The sequence below is a fragment of the Carcharodon carcharias genome, chromosome X (assembly GCF_017639515.1).
Source record: "Carcharodon carcharias isolate sCarCar2 chromosome X, sCarCar2.pri, whole genome shotgun sequence".
Classification (NCBI taxonomy): Eukaryota; Metazoa; Chordata; class Chondrichthyes; order Lamniformes; family Lamnidae; genus Carcharodon; species Carcharodon carcharias.
This window is the reverse complement of record NC_054507.1, coordinates 23,482,771-23,504,562: the sequence shown is the minus strand read 5'-3', so window position 1 is coordinate 23,504,562 and position 21,792 is coordinate 23,482,771. Positions and strand designations below refer to the sequence as shown.

General features: G+C 46.1%; 1 protein-coding gene across 1 annotated transcript in view; it reads left to right on the top strand.

The window, feature by feature from the left end:
* The window catches only part of LOC121273232 (electroneutral sodium bicarbonate exchanger 1-like), a 595,872-nt gene that overhangs the window by 234,134 nt on the left and 339,946 nt on the right, over positions 1-21,792 (top strand). Inside the window, exons 10-12 of the mRNA XM_041180250.1 lie at positions 7,540-7,686; positions 8,035-8,135; positions 10,020-10,194. Coding sequence (XP_041036184.1) covers positions 7,540-7,686; positions 8,035-8,135; positions 10,020-10,194 — 423 coding nt within the window. The remainder of the gene's footprint in view (positions 1-7,539; positions 7,687-8,034; positions 8,136-10,019; positions 10,195-21,792) is intronic.

Here is a 21,792-nt window from a genome sequence, read left to right as displayed (position 1 = left end):
GTAGAGCTCGTGGGTTTGGAAGGTGCTGTTGAAGGAGCCTTGACGAGTTGCTGCAGTGCATCTTGTAGATGGTACACACACTGCTACCGTTGTGTGTCAGTGGTGGATGGGGTTCCAATCAAGCGGGCTGCTTTGTCCTGGATGGTGTCAAGCTTCTTGAGTATTGTTGGCAAATGGAGAATATTCCATCACACTCCTGGCTTGTGCTTTGTAGCTGCTGGGCAGGTTTTGGGGAGTCAGGAGATGAGTTACTCTCACACTCTCTCTCTCACATACACACACACACACTCTCACTCACGCATGCGCACACATGCACATGTGGAGGTGGTGGTGCAGTGGTACTGTCACTGGAATAGTAAACCGGATACCCAAGGTAATGCTCTGGGGACCCAGGTTCAAATCCCACCACAGCAGATAGTGAAGTTTGAATTCAATAAAAAAATCTGCAATTAAAAGTCTAATGGTGACCATGAAACCATTGTTGTAAAAACCCATCTGGTTCACAAATATCCTTTAAGGAAGGAAAGCTGCCATCCTTACCTGGTCTGGCCTACATGTGATTCCAGACCCACAGCAATGTGATTGATCTTAAATGCCCTGTGAAATGGCCTAGCAAGCCACTCAGTTCTATCAAACCACTGCAAAGTCAATAAAAAAGATTGAAACTGGATGGACCTAGGCACCGGAAACAACAATGGCAAATTCAGCCCTGTTGACCTTGCAAAGTCCTCCTTATGAACATCTGGGCCAAAATTGGGAGAGGTGTCTCAAACTAATCAAGCAAAAGCCTGATGTCGTCATCCTCACAAAATCATACCTTACAGATAATGTCCCAGACACGACCATCACCATCCCTTGGTATGTTCTGTCCCACTAGCAGGACAGGCTCAACAAAGGTGGCAGCACAGTTCATATCAAAAATGGGCAAGGAAACCTCCTGCTGATTACCACACACCGCCCCTACCCACCCCCCTCCACAGCTGATGAATCAGCGCTGCTCCATGTTGGACACCACTTGGAGGAAGTACTGAGGGTGGCAAGGGCACAAAATGTACTCTGGGTGGGGGGCTTCAATGTCCATCACTGAGTGGCTCAGTAGCACTGCTACAGACTGAGCTGGCCGAGTCCTAAAGGACATAGCTCCTAGACTGGGTCTATATCAGGTGGTGAGGGAACCAACATGAGGGACAAACATACTTGACTTCATCCTCACCTGCCACAGATGCATCTGTTCATGACAGTATTGCTAGGAGTGACCACCGCACAGTCCTTTGTGGAGTTGAAGTCCCATCTTCACATTGAGGATACTCTCCATTGTGTTGTGTGGCACTTAACACCATGCTAAATGGGATAGATTTCGAACAGATCTTGCAACTCAAAACTGGGCAACCATAAGGCACCGTGGACCATCAGTAGCAGCAGAATTGTACTCAACCATAATCTGTAACCTCATGGCCTTGCATATCACCCACTCTACCTTTACCACTAGGTGATCACCCTGTTTCAATGAAGAGTGCAGGAGGTCATGCCAGGAGCAGCACCAGGCATACCTAAAAATGAGGTGTCGACCTGGTGAAGCTACAACACCAGGCTACTTCCGTGCCAAATATCAGAAGCAGCAAGTGATAGAGCTAAGCAATTCCACAACCAACGGATCAGATCTAAGCTCTGCAGTCCTGCCACATTCAGTTGTGAATGGTGGTTGACAATTAAACAACTCACTGGAGGAGGAGGCTCCACAAATATCCCCATTCTCAATGATGGGGGAGGCCAGGACGTCAGTGCAAAAGATAAGGCTGAAGCATTTGCAACAATCTTCAGCCAGAAGTGCCGAATAGATGATCCATCTCAGGCTCCTCTGGATGTCCCCGGCATCACAAATGCCAGTCTTCAACCACTTCAATTCACTCCGCATGATATCAAGAAATGGCTGAAGGCACTGGATACTGCAAAGACTATGGAAGACACCCACTGCCAGTGGCCAGGAAAGTGACCGTGGTGCTCAGTTTTTACACCAGTGGCTCCTTCCAGGGCTCCACAGGTGACCCATGCGGGATCTCACAAGCCTCCACACACGTGTTTCCAGGAGGTCATGGATGCCATCTTCATGAAGGCACAGAACTTTGTGCATTTCGCCCAAGATCAGGCAAGCCAGGAAGCAAGAGCACTGGGATTTGCGCAGATCTCAGGTTTTCCACAGGTGCAAGGTACCATCGACTGGACTCACGTGATGCTTAGATCTCCATGGCAACAAGCAGTCAACTACATCAACCGCAAGGGCTTCCACTCACTCAATTTTTATCTGGTGTGCAACCACCACAAGCACATCCTCCAAGTCAGCGCACGATTCCCAGGGATTATCACACAGAGACGGAACTCTGTGATGCCTGCCCACGACATTCTGGCAGCAATGACGAGCACCATCAAGGTGCAGGCATCATTAATGTGTCCAGTGAGTGAGAGGCCGGACCATCACTTTGGTTTGAAGGTTAAATGCTGTACAGGGAGGAGGCCCTGGAATGAGACACCTGCCTTTATCTTGTGCAGAAACCAAGGTTTCACTCTGAGTGACATGAACACTGCTCATCATAACATGGAGCCATAGGCAAGGAGACATTCTTGGGAGTTTATTTACAATAGTGAACATTAAGGACAAGTGATTAACACCCATGCCCAAGCTGTGCACCTACATTTTCTTAACCTTCCTAACCCTGCCGCTGCATCTTGGTGCTCCCCCGACATCCACAGCTTAGGTGGAGACAGCCTGCTGACTGCTACTCCCTGTCTGTGATGACCTTTGACAGGCGTCCTCTGGAGGGCAGAGACCTGAAGGGCTTTCAGGGTCTTGCTGTGTGGCAGTGGCCTGTGGAGCTGGACTTGTTGGGGTCACAGCAAGAGGGGATTCGGATGGGCCAGACACTCCTAGAGTCACCTGGGTGAATGCCCCCGGGGCGTGCACCTGCTGATCCTCCTCCCTATGGGTGCTTGAGGACCCCTGGCTGATTCCTTGAGGAGAAGGGGAGGCTGGAGTGAGATCAAGCTGCCCTGCACCCCCCTCCCATTGACACTGTTAGAGGCCAACTATGGCGTCAGTGATGAAGTTGAGCCCGTGCAGCAATACAAGACCGATGTCCTGGACCAAAGTCTCCATGGCAGCTGCCATTCTACCAGCGTTGGCACACTCGCGCTATGACCTCAGACTGAAGGCAGACTGACTGCTCCATCATGCCATGAATCTGAGGAGTGCAGCGGACATCCCTTCCTGATGTTCCTGAGCTTGCCTTTGCAGCTCCAGCAACTGAGGTATCACCGAGTCCAGAGGCTTCTCATCTGACTCGGACTCAGCAGATTTCTGGCCTCCAGCATTCCTCCGAGTGCCGGAAACCTGGGAAGTGCGGTAGCAGTTGCGTGATGGGTTTGAGAGAGTGTGCATTGAGAGAGATGAGAAGAGTGACTTACCCTGGGGGGAACAACGATCATTCATCCTCTTGTGGCACTGGGTGGCTGCCCTCATTTGCAGGGTGTTGGTGCTGACCACCGCTGTCACAGCCTCCCATGCTGGATTGGTGACCTTGCTTGCTGTTCTTCACCCAGAACGGGGGTAGAGGACTTCACAGCGGGCCTCCACAGCATCCAGTTGGCACCAGAGGGAGGTGTTGCTAAATTTGGGGGCAGCATGTTTCTTCCCTTTGGCAGCCATGACTTTCCAGCAGCTTCTGTTGCCTTTGAGAGAACTAGCTCTGTGCAGGGGCACTCTTTAAATATTGCGCTCGGATTACTGAAGGCCTGAGGTGATGGCAGGGTGGGCAAATCAGAGGCTGCCCCGCCAGCAATCTGGCATGTTTCCTGGGAATGCATCATTAATGAGGCACTGAGAATGGGACGATACGATGTGAAAAGCCGCCATTGTGACCAGCGGGTAAAAATCCTTCTTACCCAACTGCTACCACACTTTGTGCAAATCTGGAATGATTCTGCCCTCTCTCTCTCCCTCTTGCGCTCTCTCTGTTGCTCCCACATTCTCTCTCTCACACTCTCTCTCTCTCTCTCTCTCTCTCTCGCTCTCTCTCTCGCTCTCAAACCTATCTCTTTGACCAAGTTTTTGGTCACCTGTCTAAATATCTCCTTATGTGACTCAGTGTCAAATTTTGTTTGATAACTTCTCTATGAAGCACCTTTAGGCATTTTAACTGCATTCAAGCTAATATATGGATGCACGTTGTTTTGCATTTAGAGCTTGTATGATATTGACAGAGTTCTGGAAGTGAGCCACTTATCTATCAACTGGACTGCAACATGAGGTAGGGACACTAGGAGAAGGGAAAAAGAGGGGGAAACACCATGAAAAGAAAACAAAAAGTAGTCTAGTCTTAATGAATGATAAGATGCTTCAGGATCAATTTAGTCATCGTTTTTGATCTATATCTAGTCCATATAATCAGGGCAATTAACCATTGTGACCAAAAAATCAAGGAGAAGCTGTGCTGGGTTTCCACTTTAAAATCACTCTTGATGCTCCCCAGCCATGCCAATAATCATCACCTGTGAATAAGTCAGCCCCAAATAAGTGCAACCTTGCCTGTATGAATCTAAACTCCATGAATAACAAAGCATAACACCAATGCATATTCTATTTCATTACAATAAAGCCTGAACTGAACCAGAACCATGGGCAGCCCTTCCCTCAACCTCCTCTGGGATGGTGCCACATCCTTGCCCACTTTCTGCTTCTTTGGTTCCTTCATATTCTTGCAGTCATCCGGTGTCAAGCCTTCGCACCAATATCTAATTCCCCTTGGCTGGAAGTGCCAAGGTTGTGAAGAAGCGAATAACACAGGGAGAGAGTTGGACCAGAGGAGCCCTTATCAGGAGGCCTCTGCAGGAGCTCATGGGTGAGCTTGGATCTGTGTTTATTGACTTCACTTCCCTCTTTATTATCATCCTTTTGTCTTCTTCCTCCATCACCTTCCTCTTCATATACTCTCTGTTACTGTAGTTGGATCTACAGAAAAAGAGGACAGATGCCAAGAATAGGTGAATGTTATTTCCTCAGGACTAAGATGGCCAAGAGGAGGATGGAAACTTGTGTCTGTGTGATGTTTTGCAGGTATACTAGGATATCTATAAAGGTATTGAATTGCTATACTGGTGCTGGAAATAAGCCCCTGAGCTTGCCATCTCCCATGGCAAGGGTAGAGTTTCGCCCCATGACCTTCTGCCCAGGAGCCAGCCCTTGATCTTGTCCCTTTTGTGTGTGAGGTGTTTAAAGGTGAGGATGCCTCCTTCAGTTGGCTGCTTCTTGTGGACATTATGTGCCAATTTTTACTTCAGGAAGATTGAGTAATTTAAGTGAAGTCAATAGGTGTATGCCAAATAGCATGGCAAAACTGAAATAAGAGATGTGGCATATGAAGACGTTAAAATGGTTGAAGGGATTTTTTGTGCTGTGCAATTTGAAGAACTGAACATTGTGAGGCTGTTTTCTTGCAGCTGGAAACCTGAACACTACCTCACTTAGGATTAAACTATTTTTAATGTCTCTGGCTAAGTTCTTTAAAAGATATGTCAGGGCCAGCAGTGAACTGGGTATAACATCAATTGGATTGCTGTCAGTTTCATAGCGACGACAACAATTTATATAGCACCTTTAATGCAGTAAAATGTCGCAAGATGCTTCCTAGGAACATTTTGAAACAAAATATGACCCACAATAAATGTAATCTGCTACTGCTGGCTGTGACTTGTTCTATATCCATTATAAATCTAAAATAGAATTCTTGAACTAATGATATAACAAGGGGGAGGGGTAGCGAGGCTGAAAGCATTACAGCTTGCCCTCCTTGCCTCCTTGGAGGTGAAAAGCGGTTGCTCGGTAGGATTAGGGTGGCAAGAAAATTGATGATCTCAAAAATACTCTAAAATTAGTCTAACAATGGATTGAAACAATTGACCTTGTAATATAGAAGAATGTAGAACAGGCTTATCCCTGTATGGAAGAAAACCTCAGCTTGCTCATTCCTTGTATATCGTAATTCCAGTGAGATAATTTGCACATGGCTGCCTTTCACTATCAATTGTGTTGCACCGTACTTTGAAGCACAGGTACCACCATGACAATATTTCGAGAGAATGTCAGCCTCACAAAATCCCATGGATTATTTTCAATACAATTCTGTATTTGCTTTCTTCTAAAGGCAGGCTAAAATTCCGTTGGTGTTTGCCAAGTGGGGGCAAGGAATACAGCTCCCTCTATTGCCTCCACTGTTAAATGCAGCTTCACTATAAATTGCTGGAGTTCCATGTACACCATGCATACTCACAGGGTAAAAATTAATGTCAGCTAGTGTTGCTTTTAATGGGTTAATGCCTCCGTTAAACTAGCAAAGAGACAAGCTTTTTATGAGTGCAATAAGCATTTGTATAACAATGCTGGCTGCAATTTCTACTTTTTAATATTGGTGTCTTTCTCCAAGGCCTGTGTGATGAAGTATTGATGTTCCTTTTAAATGAAGTACTTTTTAAAAAATGTATTCATGAAATGTGGGCATTGCTGGCTAGGCTAGCATTTATTGCCCATCCCTAATTGTCCCTTATTCAGAGGGCATTTAAGAGTCAACCACATTGCTGTGGGTCTGGAGTCTAGGCAAGATGACCATTATTGTAAAAACCCATCTGCTTCACATTAGACTTTTAATTCCAGATTTTTATTGAATTCAAATTCCACCATCTGCTGTAGCAGGATTTGAACCCGGATCCCCAGAGTATTATCCTGAGTTTCTGGATTACTAGTCCAACGACAATACCACTATTCCATCTTCTCCCCAATGGGATCCTGAAATGAGATACTAAAATGATAAAAACAAATTTCTAGGTTTGTTGATGATTAGATCCTTCAACAATGTGTAGGGGCCAAATGAAAAGCTCTTCATTAAATATTATTAAATAAAACACAACTACCAGTCGCCCATAAAATGGTGGCTTTCATCCCATGGAAAAATGATAGCTGTTGTTCAAAAATTAATTCAAATAACAAAGGTTAATTCTTATAATTCCCTTCACCCTCCCTATGCTCTTGCTATTGTTTATAGTCCATATTTACGAGAATGGTCCCAGGGATAAGGAACTTCAGTTATGCGGATAGATTGGAGAGGTTGGGGCTGCTCTTCTTGGAGAAGAGAAGGTTGAAAGGAGATTTGATAGAGGTGTTCAAAATCATGTGGGGTTTAGACAGAGTGGATCGGGAGAAACTGTTCCCATTGGAAGGATCAAGAACTAGAGGGCATAGATTTAAGGTAATTGGTAAAAGAAGCAAAGAAGACATGAGGAAAATTTTATACGGAACAGTTAAGATCTGGAATGCACTGCCTGAGACTGTGGTGGAGGCAGGTTCAATTGTGACTTTCAAAAGAGAATTGGATAATTATCTGAAGGGCGAAGATTTGCAGGACTCCGGGGAAAAGGCAGGGTGTTGCACTAGGTGCATTTCTCCTTCAGAGTGCCAAACTAATTAGAAAAATCATTGCTCTGCCTCCATTTCAGATCTTTCATGATGTTGCCTACAAAGCTAAGGATCGGAGTGACTTGCTTGCTGGGATTGATGAATTTCTTGATCAGGTGACTGTTCTGCCCCCAGGTGAATGGGACCCCTCCATCCGAATTGAGCCACCAAAAAATGTTCCATCTCAGGTATGCCTTTCCCTTGCCATCACTGAAATCTTTGAAGACAATACTCATGCGCGATACTGGTTCTTTTGGCAACATATGGTACTGACAATTTTTAATGATAATCACAGTGCTATAACAATGGGTGGGATATAGTGAGCAGTGTTGATCCATCAAAAGGTGAGCTGGAAGACATTTACCCTTAAACATATTTTAACAATTGAAGAGTGATATTCAGGGCTAACAGTTCACTTTCACCTAATCACTTTGAAGCGGTGCGAAACTCCTGCAGACATGCAGAGTCACCAACCACAAAGTAAAAATGTTTCTTTGTGCTATCAGTTTCATTCATACCATTCTTTTATACAATAGGAGAAACGGAAGCAGCCTGGAATCCCAAATGGTAATGCTTGCCATGTTGACCCTGAGCCACAAGTGGGCCACAGTGGTCCTGAACTGCAGCGCACGGGAAGGTTTGTTGTGGTTTATTGAACACTTATTAAATGGTCATATACTTTTGTAATATGACCTGTCACACTCTTACTCATACTCAACACTCTCATGCTCTGACTCTTACTGTCTTCTCCCTTTTTTTGCAAACCTAAACTTCAGCTAAATGATCACAGCTTTAGTGAATGGTATAGGTGTGATATTTGCTGGAACCTGTGTAGGTTTTCAGTTTTTTAAATTCATTCATGGGATGTGGGCGTCGCTGGCTAAGCCACCATTTATTGCCCATCCCTAATTGCCCTTTGTGATTGAGAAGCAGACTCATCTGCTGAGTTTTGGATCCAGAACTCTCATGCATACTCATACCCAACAGGGTGTCCAGAAATTCAAAAACCTTTTTTTTCCCTCCAAAAGAAGACACTGTTGACAGGAACTGAATTTAACTTTTGTAAGAGTACAGGACCTATATATCTGGAACAATTCCAATACCTAGCAATGAGAAGCTGCATTAGAAATATTTTTGTTGTTGTTGTTATTCATGTTGGCAGCAATAATAGAGTACAAAATCTTCCATTGTATTAAATGCAATACCAGCTCTTTGCGACCACACTAGCTGTGACCACCTACCTTGATCCAGCTTTACGAGACCCACAGCTTCAGTTAGTACACAATATTGGATCTCTTAATTCTACATTTCAGTGTGGATTGCAACATTAAAGAACATGCTAAATTATTTCTCACTCTGTCTGAGTCCATTGCAATGTATTTATTTGTATCACTTGTTTAAATCATAAGATAAATGATTGAGGAGATTTTCTAGTTGATTTTTAAATGGCCATTGCAAATCTGTTGTCTTCTCCTAGCTTGAAGTTTTGTCACAGATTTTTAAAGCTCCCTAAATGCTGATCCACTTCCATATCTTAATCACAAGATTTCTGAAAACTATCTGCAAACCCTGAACACTTCAATGTTGAAGTGAAAGGGTTATTCTGTACCAAATCCCACCCTCATGTCAACCTGCATTCCCTTCAGGTCCCCCAATGCACCCCATTTAAGATTGTCATCCATGTGTTCAAATCCCTCTATTGCCTTGCTTTTCCCTCACCTCCTTCAGCAACTACCCCACCCCACCCCCAAGCTCTCAATTCCACTGATTCTAGCCTTCATTCCACCAGTTGCAGCCATGCCTTCAGCAATATAAGTCCAGCACTTTGGAATTCCCTCCCTCAGACCCCTCTGCCTCTTCACCACCTTGTCTTCCTTAAAATCAAGCCCTTTGACCAAGCTTTTGGTTGCCCCTCCTAATCGCTTCTTCTTTGGCTCGATGTCCATGTTTGCTTGACTTTGCCACTGTGAAGCATCTTGGTATGTTTCTGTGTGCTAAAGGTGCTACATACATGCAAGTTGTTGTTGTGGTTGTTGAGTCCTTAAGATGTCTAACTAGACAAAGCACTCTATTTAAAAACTATCATTAGAAAATTGGAAAAGATTGATGGTTTAATATTTTGGTTGGGGCTGTTCATTATCACTCTGCTGACCAACTTGCTGTGGATTTCCAGCATTATTTTTAACATTACCGTTCACTTTAGCATCACTTACCCAATTTCAAATTTCTACAAATTTCCAATCCTTTTGAGGTCTGTGTTTCCTTTGAAGTGCGTAGCCTTGAGAGCCAGCGAAATTGGTTTTAGTAAATTTCTAATGTTGAGTATTATAAAGCTGAACATGTTAAACTGTATTTGGAATAAATATTTTGTAAAACAATGAACCCTTTTATCATATCTGCTTAAGTTGTTATAAACTACTAATAGTACTAAATGGGCAATCAGTGGCATTTTAAGAACCATGGTTGCATGTATTGACATGGTGGAAAATTTTATTTAAAGTGATTCATTTCCATTCACCAGGCTGTTTGGGGGTTTGATCCTTGACATCAAACGGAAGATGCCCTGTTTCTGGAGTGACTTCAGGGATGCCTTCAGCTTACAGTGTGTGGCATCCTTCCTGTTCCTGTACTGCGCCTGCATGTCTCCTGTAATTACATTTGGTGGTCTCTTGGGCGAAGCAACAGAAGGACGCATAGTAAGAAAGTTGAGGATGTTGGTGCATTTAAATTGCTAATGGCTGATATTTTGCACAAGTATAATGCTTCAGGTAACACAAACAGGAGGATTTGTTTTCATTAAAAAATCAATATGCAGCATCAGGGGATGGAAATTTCAACTTTTGAAAATTTAAGATGTGTAGATAATTGGAGAACTTTCCACTGATTACCTAAGAAAAGGCAACATCAGTACAAATGTTAGAAGTGTGATTTTAAAAAAACAAATCCTGATTATGTGCACATCTTGGAGTTCAGTATTGTTATTAAATCATTAAATGTGTTATTTGTAGCAGGGTAGATTTTATCTATATTGCCTGGGCAGAGCATAGAGGAAAATCAGGCAGGGAGGATTGAACATTGGCAATTGAGCCTCTTTGATTTTCTTTCCATTCATTTAAATTGATAGAAAAGTTGGCAGGGTCCGATACAGGCATGCAACCCATCCAGCCAGTAAAGATTAAAAACCTGCCACAAATATGTGTATACTATACTTGGAGAGATGTAGCTGAATTGTGTTTCTGTCTTACTCACTGTCTTCAGTTCTATGCAGTATTTATAGACAGCCTTTATAAGACACTGCTTTGGCCTCAACCAGAATATTGTGTCCAGATCTGAGCACCACACTTTAGGAAGAATGCGAAGGATTTAGAGAGCATGCAAGAATGGTTCCAGAGATAAGGGATTTCAGTTATGAGGATAGATTGGAGAAACAGGGGTTATTCTAGGAGAAGATTGAGAGGAGGTTTGGTAGAAGTGTTCAAAATCATGAGGGGTTTAGACTGAGTAGATAGGGAGAAATGATTCCCATTGGTGGAAGGATACAGAACCAGAGGACACCAATTTAAGGTGATTGGCAAAAGAACCAATGGCGACACAAGGAAATACTTTTTTACGTAGCGAGTGTCTAGGATCTGGAAGGTGCTGAGAGGATGGTGGAGCCAGATTTTTAAAAGGGAATTGGATAAGCACCTGAAGAAAGAAAATTTGAAGGGCTACAGGGTTAAGGATGGGAACTAACTGAGTTGCTCTTGCAAAGATCCAGTATGGACATAACAGACTGAATGGCCTCTTGTGTTATAACCACTTTATGATTCTATGCATGTTAATGTCCAGTGTGTATTGCTGACAGTGATTATGAGACTTGTATTAGCTCAGACTAGTGGTGTTTGGAGAAATGCCTTTTGTGCACTGTTGCCTTTTTGAGTATGGTGGCTTGCCCTAGTCATGTGACCTCAGGTCATCTTTGGTAAAACAAAGGATTGAGGCAGAAGCCATTTCTACATACCACATGGTATCAGGAGTGTGCAGCTGAAATTGAATGGATTTTGATAGTTGTAAGAGAATCAGCTGCTGTAAGAAACAGCAGAGAATAATTAAAATTCCAGTCTGCAACCTTGTACAGGACATTGACTGCTGGGTGAGTCAGTATGACTTTGAATATTCCAGTACTGGCTCCCATGAAGATGAAGGCAGGTTTGAAAATGAATTGGAAATTCTTCTAATCTCAATGGCAGAACCATGAAGGTGCCACTGAATTGAACATGAAACCTGAACAAATAAGATTCGCAACTCTGTTAACAGTGCTGGGGAAAGAGTGCGACAAGCTGTATTGCATACTAGACCTCACTGAAGAGCAGAAAAGCCAGTCTTGTGAAATTTTGGAGGCCTTGAAGACTCACTTTGAATCCCCGCAAATGTTATTTATGAACGCTACATGTTCAACCTGAGAGCTCAGGAAGACGGGGAAAGTATTGATCAGTATATGACTGCACTAAGATGTCTAGCTGAATCTTGAGTTTGGGCAGCTGAAGGCTGATCTGATGAGAGATAGGACTGTCTTGGGAACAAGAGATCCCATCATGAGAGCACATTTACTGAGAGAAGAGAAGAGAAACTTACTTTCAAGAAAGCTGTTAGCACGTGCAGAAGCTCTGAGGTTGTTAACCATCAACTGAAGAGTATTAATGGGAGAACTGACGAGACTCTACAGGATACTGAGGGGCATTTCATGCCTTCCAAGCACAAGACAATGGAAAAAAGGAAGAACTATTTACAGAAGGGACGGCAGAAAGATCAAGGTCAGAGTACTGGATGTAGATATTGCAGAGGACATCACACAAAAGCAAAGGAAGCATGTCCAGTATAGGGAAAGCAGTATTCTAACTGCAAGAAACTGAATCACTTTGCACTCAAGTGTTTTGCTGGAAAGGAGAAAAGTAAGTCTATAAAGATGGTTGCTCGTGAGATGTCAGATGATGGGTGGAATCGTCCCAGATTTGCACTAAGTATGGTAGTGGGTGGGTAAAACGACATTTTACTTGCCGACCACGATGGCGGGTTTTCATGCCGTTTGTCCCAAACCCGCCACATTATTTATGCACTCCCGGGAAGCATGTCATTTCCATGGCGGACGAGCTCTCATTCGCCCGCACACCATCACCTCGCTGCTTCATCACGCCGGGTGCCATATTTAAAGTCCAGCCACATGCACACATCTCAGTGCTTCCAGCCCACAACTGCTGCAGGGAAGATGTCCACGAAAGGCAAAAAGACTGCAGACCCCAAGATTCAGCGACGTGTCACTGGGACACTTTTTGGATGCCATGGGGTCCTGCCAGGATGTCCTCTACCCCCACTCTGGCTGCAGGATGGGCAGCGGCGTGACCAACCAGGCTTGGGAGGCAGTGGCAGCGGTGGTCAGCGTCAACGCCCTGCAAAAGAAGATAGCCATAAATGCTGCAAGAGAATGAATGATGTTCTCCATTCCGCTAGGGTGAGTCAATCTTCTCATCATTCTCAACACCCACTCACAAACCCATCACACATCCACAGTGCCCTCACTCACTGCCAGTTCAAGGGACATCACCATTCACACTCTCACATACACCTTCTCTGTTCTCATCCTGTCCATGGGGACCACTCAGCACCCATACACGCCAGGCAAACTTATCATCTCTGTCTCAATTTCTGGTGATAGACTGTCCACCAATATTCATTACAAGCCTACCAACTCCCACAGCTACCTCGAATACAGCTCCTCACACCCCGCTTCCTGTAAGGAGTCCATCCCATTCTCTCAGTTCCTTCGCCTCCGTCGCATCTGTTCTGATGATGCCACTTTCAAAAACAGTTCCTCTGACATACATGTCTTCTTCCTTAACCGAGGTTTTCCACCTATGGTGGTTGACAGGGCCCTCAACCGTGTCCGGCCCATCTCCCGCGCATCCGCCCTCACGCCTTCTCCTCTCTCCCAGAACCATGATAGAGTCCCCCTTGTCCTCACTTATCACCCCACCAGCCTCCACATCCAAAGGATTATCCTCCGCCATTTCCACCAACTCTGGCATGATGCCACTACCAAACACATCTTCCCTTCACCCCCTTCGGCGGCATTCTACAGGGAGCGTTCCCTCCGGGACACCCTGGTCCACACCTCCATCACCCCCTACACCTCAACCCCCTCCCGTGGCACCTTCCCATGCAACACCTGCCCCTTCACTTCCTCTCTCCTCACCGTCCAAGGGCCCAAACACTCCTTTCAAGTGAAGCAGCATTTCACTTGCACTTCCCTCAACTTAGTCTACTGCATTCACTGCTCCCAATGTGGTTTCCTCTACATTGGAGAGACCAAACGCAGACTGGGTGACCGCTTTGCGGAACACCTTTGGTCTGTCCACAAGCATGACCCAGACCTCCCTGTCGCTTGCCATTTCAACACTCCACCCTGCTCTCATGCCCACATGTCCGTCCTTGGCTTGCTGCATTGTTCCAGTGAAGCTCAACACAAACTGGAAGAACAGCACCTCATCTTCCGACTAGGCACTTTACAGCCTTCCAGACTGAATATTGAGTTCAACAATTTTAGATCATGAACTCTCTCCTCCATCCCCACCCCCTTTCCGATCCCCCTTTTTTCCAATAATTTGTATAGATTTTTCTTTTCCCACCTATTTCCATTATTTTTAAATGTATTTCCATCCATTGTTTCATCTTTGCCTTTTAGCCTATTTCGATCCCTTCCCCCCACCCCACTCCTACTAGGGCTATCTGTACCTTTATTATCACATTCCTTAGATAATATCACTAGCTTCAACACCTCTTTGTCTATGATATCTTTTGGTTATCTCCATCTATCACTGGCCCTCTATCCAGCTCTACTTGTCCCACCCCCCCCTTAAACCAGATTATATTTCACCTCTTTTCTATTTTTCCTTAGTTCTGTTGAAGAGTCATACGGACTTGAAACGTTAACTGTGTTCCTCTCCGCAGATGCTGTCAGACCTGCTGAGTTTTTCCAGGTATTTTTATTTTTGTTTCGGATTTCCAGCATCCGTAGTTTTTTGCTTTTAAACTTATCATCTGGCCTGGCAGGCATCCTGCTTACATTCTCTCCATATCTCTTCATGCAGGACAAGCTGGCACACAACAATAGGGAGAGGTCGCACACCATTGGAGGAATGCCTGAAATCAAGGTCCTCAGGACTTTGAAAACAGAGCTATCCAGCTGGCCGGCGATGACCGGATCCGGTCCTGTGCTGATAGTGAGGTCAGTGGTGCTGTACCAAGTGAGGGTCCAGCGGTGCAACACCCATCAGGCAACCATGCTGTTAGTGATGTGTCATCTTTCACAGGCCACTGCCATGCCTTAATTATCTCCCCTTGCTTCCGCAGGCACATCTGGGAAACAGCTGATGGAGTCCATGGCCCAGGGTCTCCAATCAAGCCTCGAAGAAACCTCTGAAGAGGAATCTGGAGGCACCCCCCTTTAAGTCCTGTCACAGCACTCACCCACACCCTCCACCAGCGCAGAGACATGCACCGCGGTGGGACCTAGCTTTAGAATAGCCTTGTGATCGCAATCTGGTGAGCACATCACACTGTCTGATCCACTACAGATGGCAGCAGGGACTTCCCAAGTTTCTGGCACTTGGAGGACTGCTGGAGGCCAGAAATTTGCTGAGTCCAAGTCAGGTGATGAGCCTCTGAGCTCAGTCATGTCACAGTTGCTGGAGCTACAAAGGCAAGCTCGGGAACATCAGGAAGGGATACCCGCTGCACTGCTCAGATTGCAAGGCACGGTGGAGGAGTCTGTCCATCTTCAGGCTGAGGTGATGGTGCCGGCATGCCAATGCACAGTGGTTAACATTAATAGGATGGTGGCTGACATGGAGACCTTGGTCCAGGATGTCGCTCCTGCATTGCTGCGCGGACTCAACTCCATCACTGATGCCATATTTGGCCTCCAGCAGTGTGTACATGAGAGGGATGCCGGGCAGCTCAATCTCACTCCAGCCACCCCTTCTCAAGGAGTCAGCCTGGGGCCCTCAGGCATCCAGAGGGAGGAGGATCAGCAGGTGCTTATTCCGGGCCCATCCACCCATGTGACTCCAGGAGTAATCGGCCTATCCGAAACCCCTCTTCCTGTGACCTCAGCAGCTCCAGCTTTACAGCCGAGAAGGGTGCCACTGCCACACAGCAGGACTCCGAAAGCAGGCTGTGGCCCTCCAGAGGACACCTGCCAAGGTCATCACAGACAGGGCTTTGCATCTCCACCTCCGCTGTGAATGCCCAGGGAGCACCAAGACATAGAGGCAGGGTTAGAAAAGTTAAGGAGAATTAGTGGCACAGCCTGGGCACTGATGTCAATCATTTGTATGTACTGTTCACTATTGTCAATAAACTCCCAAGAATGTCTCCCTGCCTATCGTTCCTTGTTCTGATGAGCAGTGTTTGTGTCACTCAGATGTGAAACCTTTCTGCACAAGTTAAAGGCAGGTATCTCAGTCCAGGGCCTCTTCCCTGTGTTCTGTGCAGCCTTCAGACCAAAGTGATGATCCGGCCTCTCAATGCCTGGAAACATTACTGATGCCTGCACCTTGGCAGTGCTGGTTCTTCCTGCCAGAATGTAGTGGGCAGACGCCACAAGTTCTGTCATTTTCTCTGTGTGCGCTCAGCACCTTTTAAGGTGCGGCTGGCCCCCATCTCTTCAACATCTGTGACCAGTGATGCTGTGCTCCTGAAGGGATCAGGTGCTGAAAGCAGACAAAGGATCAGGTGTTTCTAAAGTTTCATTGGTGCATTTTTATGATATGACCCTGATCACAGAGCACAAGTGAGCTGCCCTCGGCCAGACAGGAGTCAGACATTCTCAGAGACTATGTGAAGATCTATGGAATGTCCTCACTGCATGTTGTCGTCATCCTCCTGCAATCAAGCAACAATTAGGGCCTCCACTGCGTCTCATGACAGCAGCATTATCACAGAGGATATTGGCACTGCCATAAGCCAGACTGCAGTCAAACATTCACAGACGCAATGTGAGGATCTATGGGGTCACCTCAGTGCATGTCGTCATCATCCTCCACAAATCTAGCAGCTATGAGGGCCTCCCGAGTGCGCCGGCCTCACCAGCCCAGTGTGAGGGCTTCATCCCATCATCGTCACCTTAGAGGACCTCCTCACCCTCATCCCCCTCCTCATCGGAGGAGACATGCAGCTCCTCCATCTCCTCCTCAGCCAGCTCCTCTCCCCTTTGCAGCGCCAGGTTGTAAAGGGTGCAGCAGATGACGACGATGCATGACACCTCTGCGGACCGTATAGCAGGGCTCCACCAGACTGGTCCAGGCACCGGAACCTCATCTTCAGCATCCTGATTGTCTGCTCCACCAAGGTGCGAGCTGCGGCATGAACCTCTGCTGCAGTCTGAGGCCACCACACGGGTGTCATCAGCCACGGCCTCTTCGGGTAGCCTTTGTCCCCCAGGAGCCAACCCTGCAGCTTCTGTGGACCCTGGAAGCCTTCAGGGTTCTGTGACCGACTGAGGACGTAGGAGTCATGCGCACTCCCTGGAAACCATGCGCACATCTGCAGGATGCGTTTCTGGTGGTCGCACACCAGCTGCTCATTCAGTGAGTGGAATCCCTTGTGGCTGATGTAGTCCACCGTGTGTTGCAATGGAGACCTGAGGGCCACGTGAGTGTAATCAGTTGCACCCTGCATCTGTGGGAAACCCAAGATCTGGACGAATCCGATTGCTCTTGCATGCTGGCTCTCCTAGTCCCAGGTGAAATGCACAAAATTGTGTGCCCTTGCAAAGATGGCATCCTTGACCTCATGGATGGATTTGTGGGTGGTGGATTGTGAAATCCCGCAGAGGTCATTTGTGGAACCCTAAAAGGAGCCACTGGCATAGAAATTGAGCACCACTGTCACTTTCACAGCCACTGGCAGTGGATTCGCTCCATGTCCCTGAATGCTGCAGCAGGTGGCAGATGTGACTGATCAGTTCTCTAGACATGCACAGTCTTCGGTGACACTGGTTCTCGGTCATCTGCAGGAATGAAAGGCGGCATCTATAGACCATGGGTGTTGCTAGGTGCTGACCAGCAAGAGCTCGCTGTGGCTCTTCAGCGGTGTGCGCAAGAGCCCCAACCACCCCTTCCTGAGGTTGCTGCTCCTGCCTCTGCGCAGCCAGGAGCCTTAGTCGCTATCTCCTTCGTTGTCTTTGCTCTCTGTAGGCTATCAGGCATACAGCTAGTTCACCAGGCTCCATGATCCTGATGTACTGCTCCTGCAGGATGAAAGAGAGAGACATATGATTAGCATGGGTGTACTAAGAACCTGTCCTGGTTAAAAGTGAAGGCCCCTTAATGCTTCCTGGAGAGCGCTGGCCATCACTTGGATGGCCAGAGATTAGTGCACTGCATGGTTGCCTGAAATTGCACCCACCTCCGCCCCAGTCCACCCAACCGATTGGCAACAGCTTTGCCCACTGGACTGCATGCTGTGCTCTCAGCTCGGGCTCAGGCATTCTCCTAAATCGCCCTGCAAGGCTGCACTGTTAGCTTGAACCATTGGGGAGACTGGTCCAAACCCGGATGCTGACATTGCTAGGGGCTGTGAGTGCCTTCACCAGTGACTGTTCCATGGCCAGCTTTAGCAAGGAGATTGTACAACGTGTGCAGTTGCCAACTGTTCTGCATTCCACTAAAACGCCCATTACTTTGCAATCTGTGCTGGGGGGAGTAGGGGGTGAAAAGCTTTGGAGCTCTTGGTGGCACTTTGATGCCTCTGCGTTGCTTGAGTGCGCAGATAAGCTAGAAGCCCAACTACAATCATACCAATGTGGCTGCACCCAAACTGTCTCATCTGCAGAGGAATGGTTACTTTATACAGGTTTCCCCAGTGCATGGTCACTTCCCCCGCCCACCCTACCCCTCCACCCCGAATGCTTGTGCGCTATATTCAATGGCAGGGCTACCCTTGACCACTCTCCCCACCCCCCCCAAGTCCAATAGGCGACACTGGTGAGTGCTGCGCATCATTGCTGTGTACTTACCTCCAAATTCCCCTCAAAGTGCAGCACGCCAAGTGCATGCCTTTTATGTGCTGTTGTGAAATACACGCCGACGCGGACGGACAATCCAGCGGTGGGGGGGGGGGGACAACGACTCTGGTAGGCTGGCTTAATAATGATATGCAGATGTATTACAGTGAGGTTCCCAATGTCTGATGGCAGGAAACACAGCTCGCCGTTGGCGGGCTGAGCAGATGATCGCGAACTAGTTTCACAATGTTGTGAAACCAGTCGTGCGTCATTGTCTGCTCACGCCACTGAACATGCCCGATGCTGGCGGGCACGGAAAATCCCAGCCGATGATTGATTCTGATGAATCACTCTACACTCAAGAACAGGGTGGCACCGTCAAGTCTCAAGGTGAAAAATGGCTTGTGACTATTGGAACGATGACTGCAGAAGGAGAGCATCAAGTTAATGTGAAGTGTCAGATAGGTACTGGTGCTACGTGCAACATCATGAGCTTCGCAGACCTGCGTGAGGTTGTTCAAGATGGTGACCTGAAAATGAAGCAGTCATAGGTAAATTTGAGACTATATGATGGAACAATGCTTACCCCAAGAGGACAAACTAAGCTGGGAGCCCACCTGATGCTATGGGAGGAAAGAAGATGTGCAGTTCCAGACAGTAGACACTAAGCAAAATCCCCTCATCTCAGCTGCAACAAGTTAAAAGCTCGGACTGGTCACCCTCCATATACTAGAAGAGACTTGCAATGTTTCACATGGCACCTAGCCATTGACTGCTGAACAAATCCTAAAAAATTACAAACATGTTTTCACAGGCTTTGGATGTCTTTTGTTGAATATCATCTTGAAGTAGATGAGAATGTGGGACCAACTGGGCATCTTACAAGGAGAGTTCCAGCAGCCCTCAAGTCCAGCCTGAAAGACAAGATAGAGGAGCTGGAAAAGATGGGAGTAATCAAGAAAGTGATAACTCCTACAGACTGGATTAGCAATATGGTAACAGTGAAAAAATCTGGAAAGCTGAGTGTGTGCATAGATCCAAAGGATCTCAATAAAGAGCTCTCACTGCCACCACGTCAACCATTGAAGAAATTTTACTACAACGTGCCAAGGCAAAGATCTTTACCACCCTAGATGTGAAGGATGGATACTGGCAAGTGAAATTGGATGAAAGCAGCAGTTTTATAACTACAGTCTGGACACCATTTGGGAGGTACAGATGGTTGCGCATGCCGCTTGGCATTTCTACTGTTCCAGAAGAGTATCAACGCAGACAGCATGAGATAGTCAATGATTGTCCAGAAGTGGAATCGATTGTGGATGATCCGCTAGTCTATGGATGTGGAGGTACAATGGAAGAAGCCTTCGCAGACCATGATCAGAATATAGTGTGACTGCTGGAGAGAGCTCGCCAGATGAACCTGAAGCTGAACAAGAAACAACTGAAACTGAAGATGGCTGAAGTCAAGTACATAGGTCGTGTGCTGACAGCGGAAGGACTTTATCCTGATCCTGATAAGGTCTGAGCTGTAGAAGAGATGCAGCAGCCAACAGATGTGAAGACAATGTAACAATTTGTTGTACTTGTGAACTATTTAGCAAAGTTCTTGCTCAGTTTGTCATCAAAGTATGAACCTTTATGCAAGTTCACTGCAAAGGATGTTCAGTGATATTGGGGCACAGAACAAGCAGCAGCTTTCACTCACATCAAACTAGTGACAACAATGCCAGTGCTGAGCTATGATGTCAACAATGAAGTCACCCTTCAGTGTGATACCAGCAAAACAAGACTTGGGGTAGCCTTCATGTAGCAAGGACAACTAGTTGCATTTGCATCCAGAACATTAATGCAAACAGAATGATGTTATGCACTGATTGAGAAAGAGTGCCTGGCTATTGTCTTTGCTTGTGAACATTTTAATCAGTGCCTGGGAGAGAGAGAGAAAGTGACGGTAGATTCTGACCACAAGCCACTTCAAAGCAATTTTCGAAGCACTTCTATCTACTCCAAAACACCTGCAAAGGATGTTACTTTGTTTTCAGCAATATCATTTGGAAATGAAGTACAAGCAAGGGAAGCAAATGTACATCGTCGACCTGCTGTCAAGAGAGACACTCCCTTTGAAGGGAGTTGATGATGCTAGTACAGCATGTGAAATTTTCCAGATTCAACAAGAAGCAACAGCACAACATGCTCTGGAAGTCTTCAACCCAGCAGAGACATTGAATCTGACAGACAAGCATCTTGCTCAGGTCAAGCAAACTATGCAATGGGATACAACTCTCCAATTGCTACAGGAAGTAATGATGAAAGGTTGGCCTGAAACCATCAAGGACTCACCTGTTGCTATAAGAGAGCATTGGGTATTCAGAGATGAAGTGATTGCCCAAGATGGCATCTTGTACAAAGGGATTAGAGTCATTGTCCCTAAAGAGACGAGAAAAGAGATGCTGACGCGCATCCATGCAATCCATCAAGAAATTGAGTCTAGTCTGAGGAAGGCAAAAGAAGTGTTCCACTGGCCAAACATGAGCAATGAGATTAAGGACCACATCAGTCAGTGCAGTGCTTGTAGAGAACATTAAGCTAAAGAGCCACTCATGACATCCCAGAAAATAATTGAAAGAACAAACAGTTATTTGTCCATGCGTGATGGCTTCTTTATAGACCATGGATGGGTGTAACTTGTAACTGCAAATGGTAGTGCATGCAATTTATTTTTTTTCTTTTTACAGAAAAGGGGGTGTTTGGAGAAATGCCTTTGTGCACTGTTGCTTTTTGAGTAGTGTGGTTTGCCATAGTCATGTGACCTCAGGTCATTTTTGGTAAAACAAAGCATTGAGGCAGAAGCCATTTTTACACACTACATGGAACATGGTATGTCTTAGCAATGCTACTGTTCATTGTTTAACCAGTGATCACCTTCTTGAGAAAACTAAACAAATGTCAAATTCTGAGTCTATGTGCACATCATTGCAAGAAGTGAGAAAAGCCTCTGTGGGTCAAGACAAAGGTCAAGGCCGCTGGTTTATGGTTTTCACAAAAAATAGATGGAATGATGGAATGCAACCCCTAAGACCCTGATAAAATCTGGATCTCCCTTGCAGTAATAGTGGAGTTCAATTTATTCAGTTGCAGCCACCAGTGGGCCTCAAAAAGTGCATTCAATGATCCCTAGAAAATATAGGCAATCCAACTCAAGTTGAAGTATTCTTTACCTTACCAAAGGACATGTCAAAGTGTTTATTTT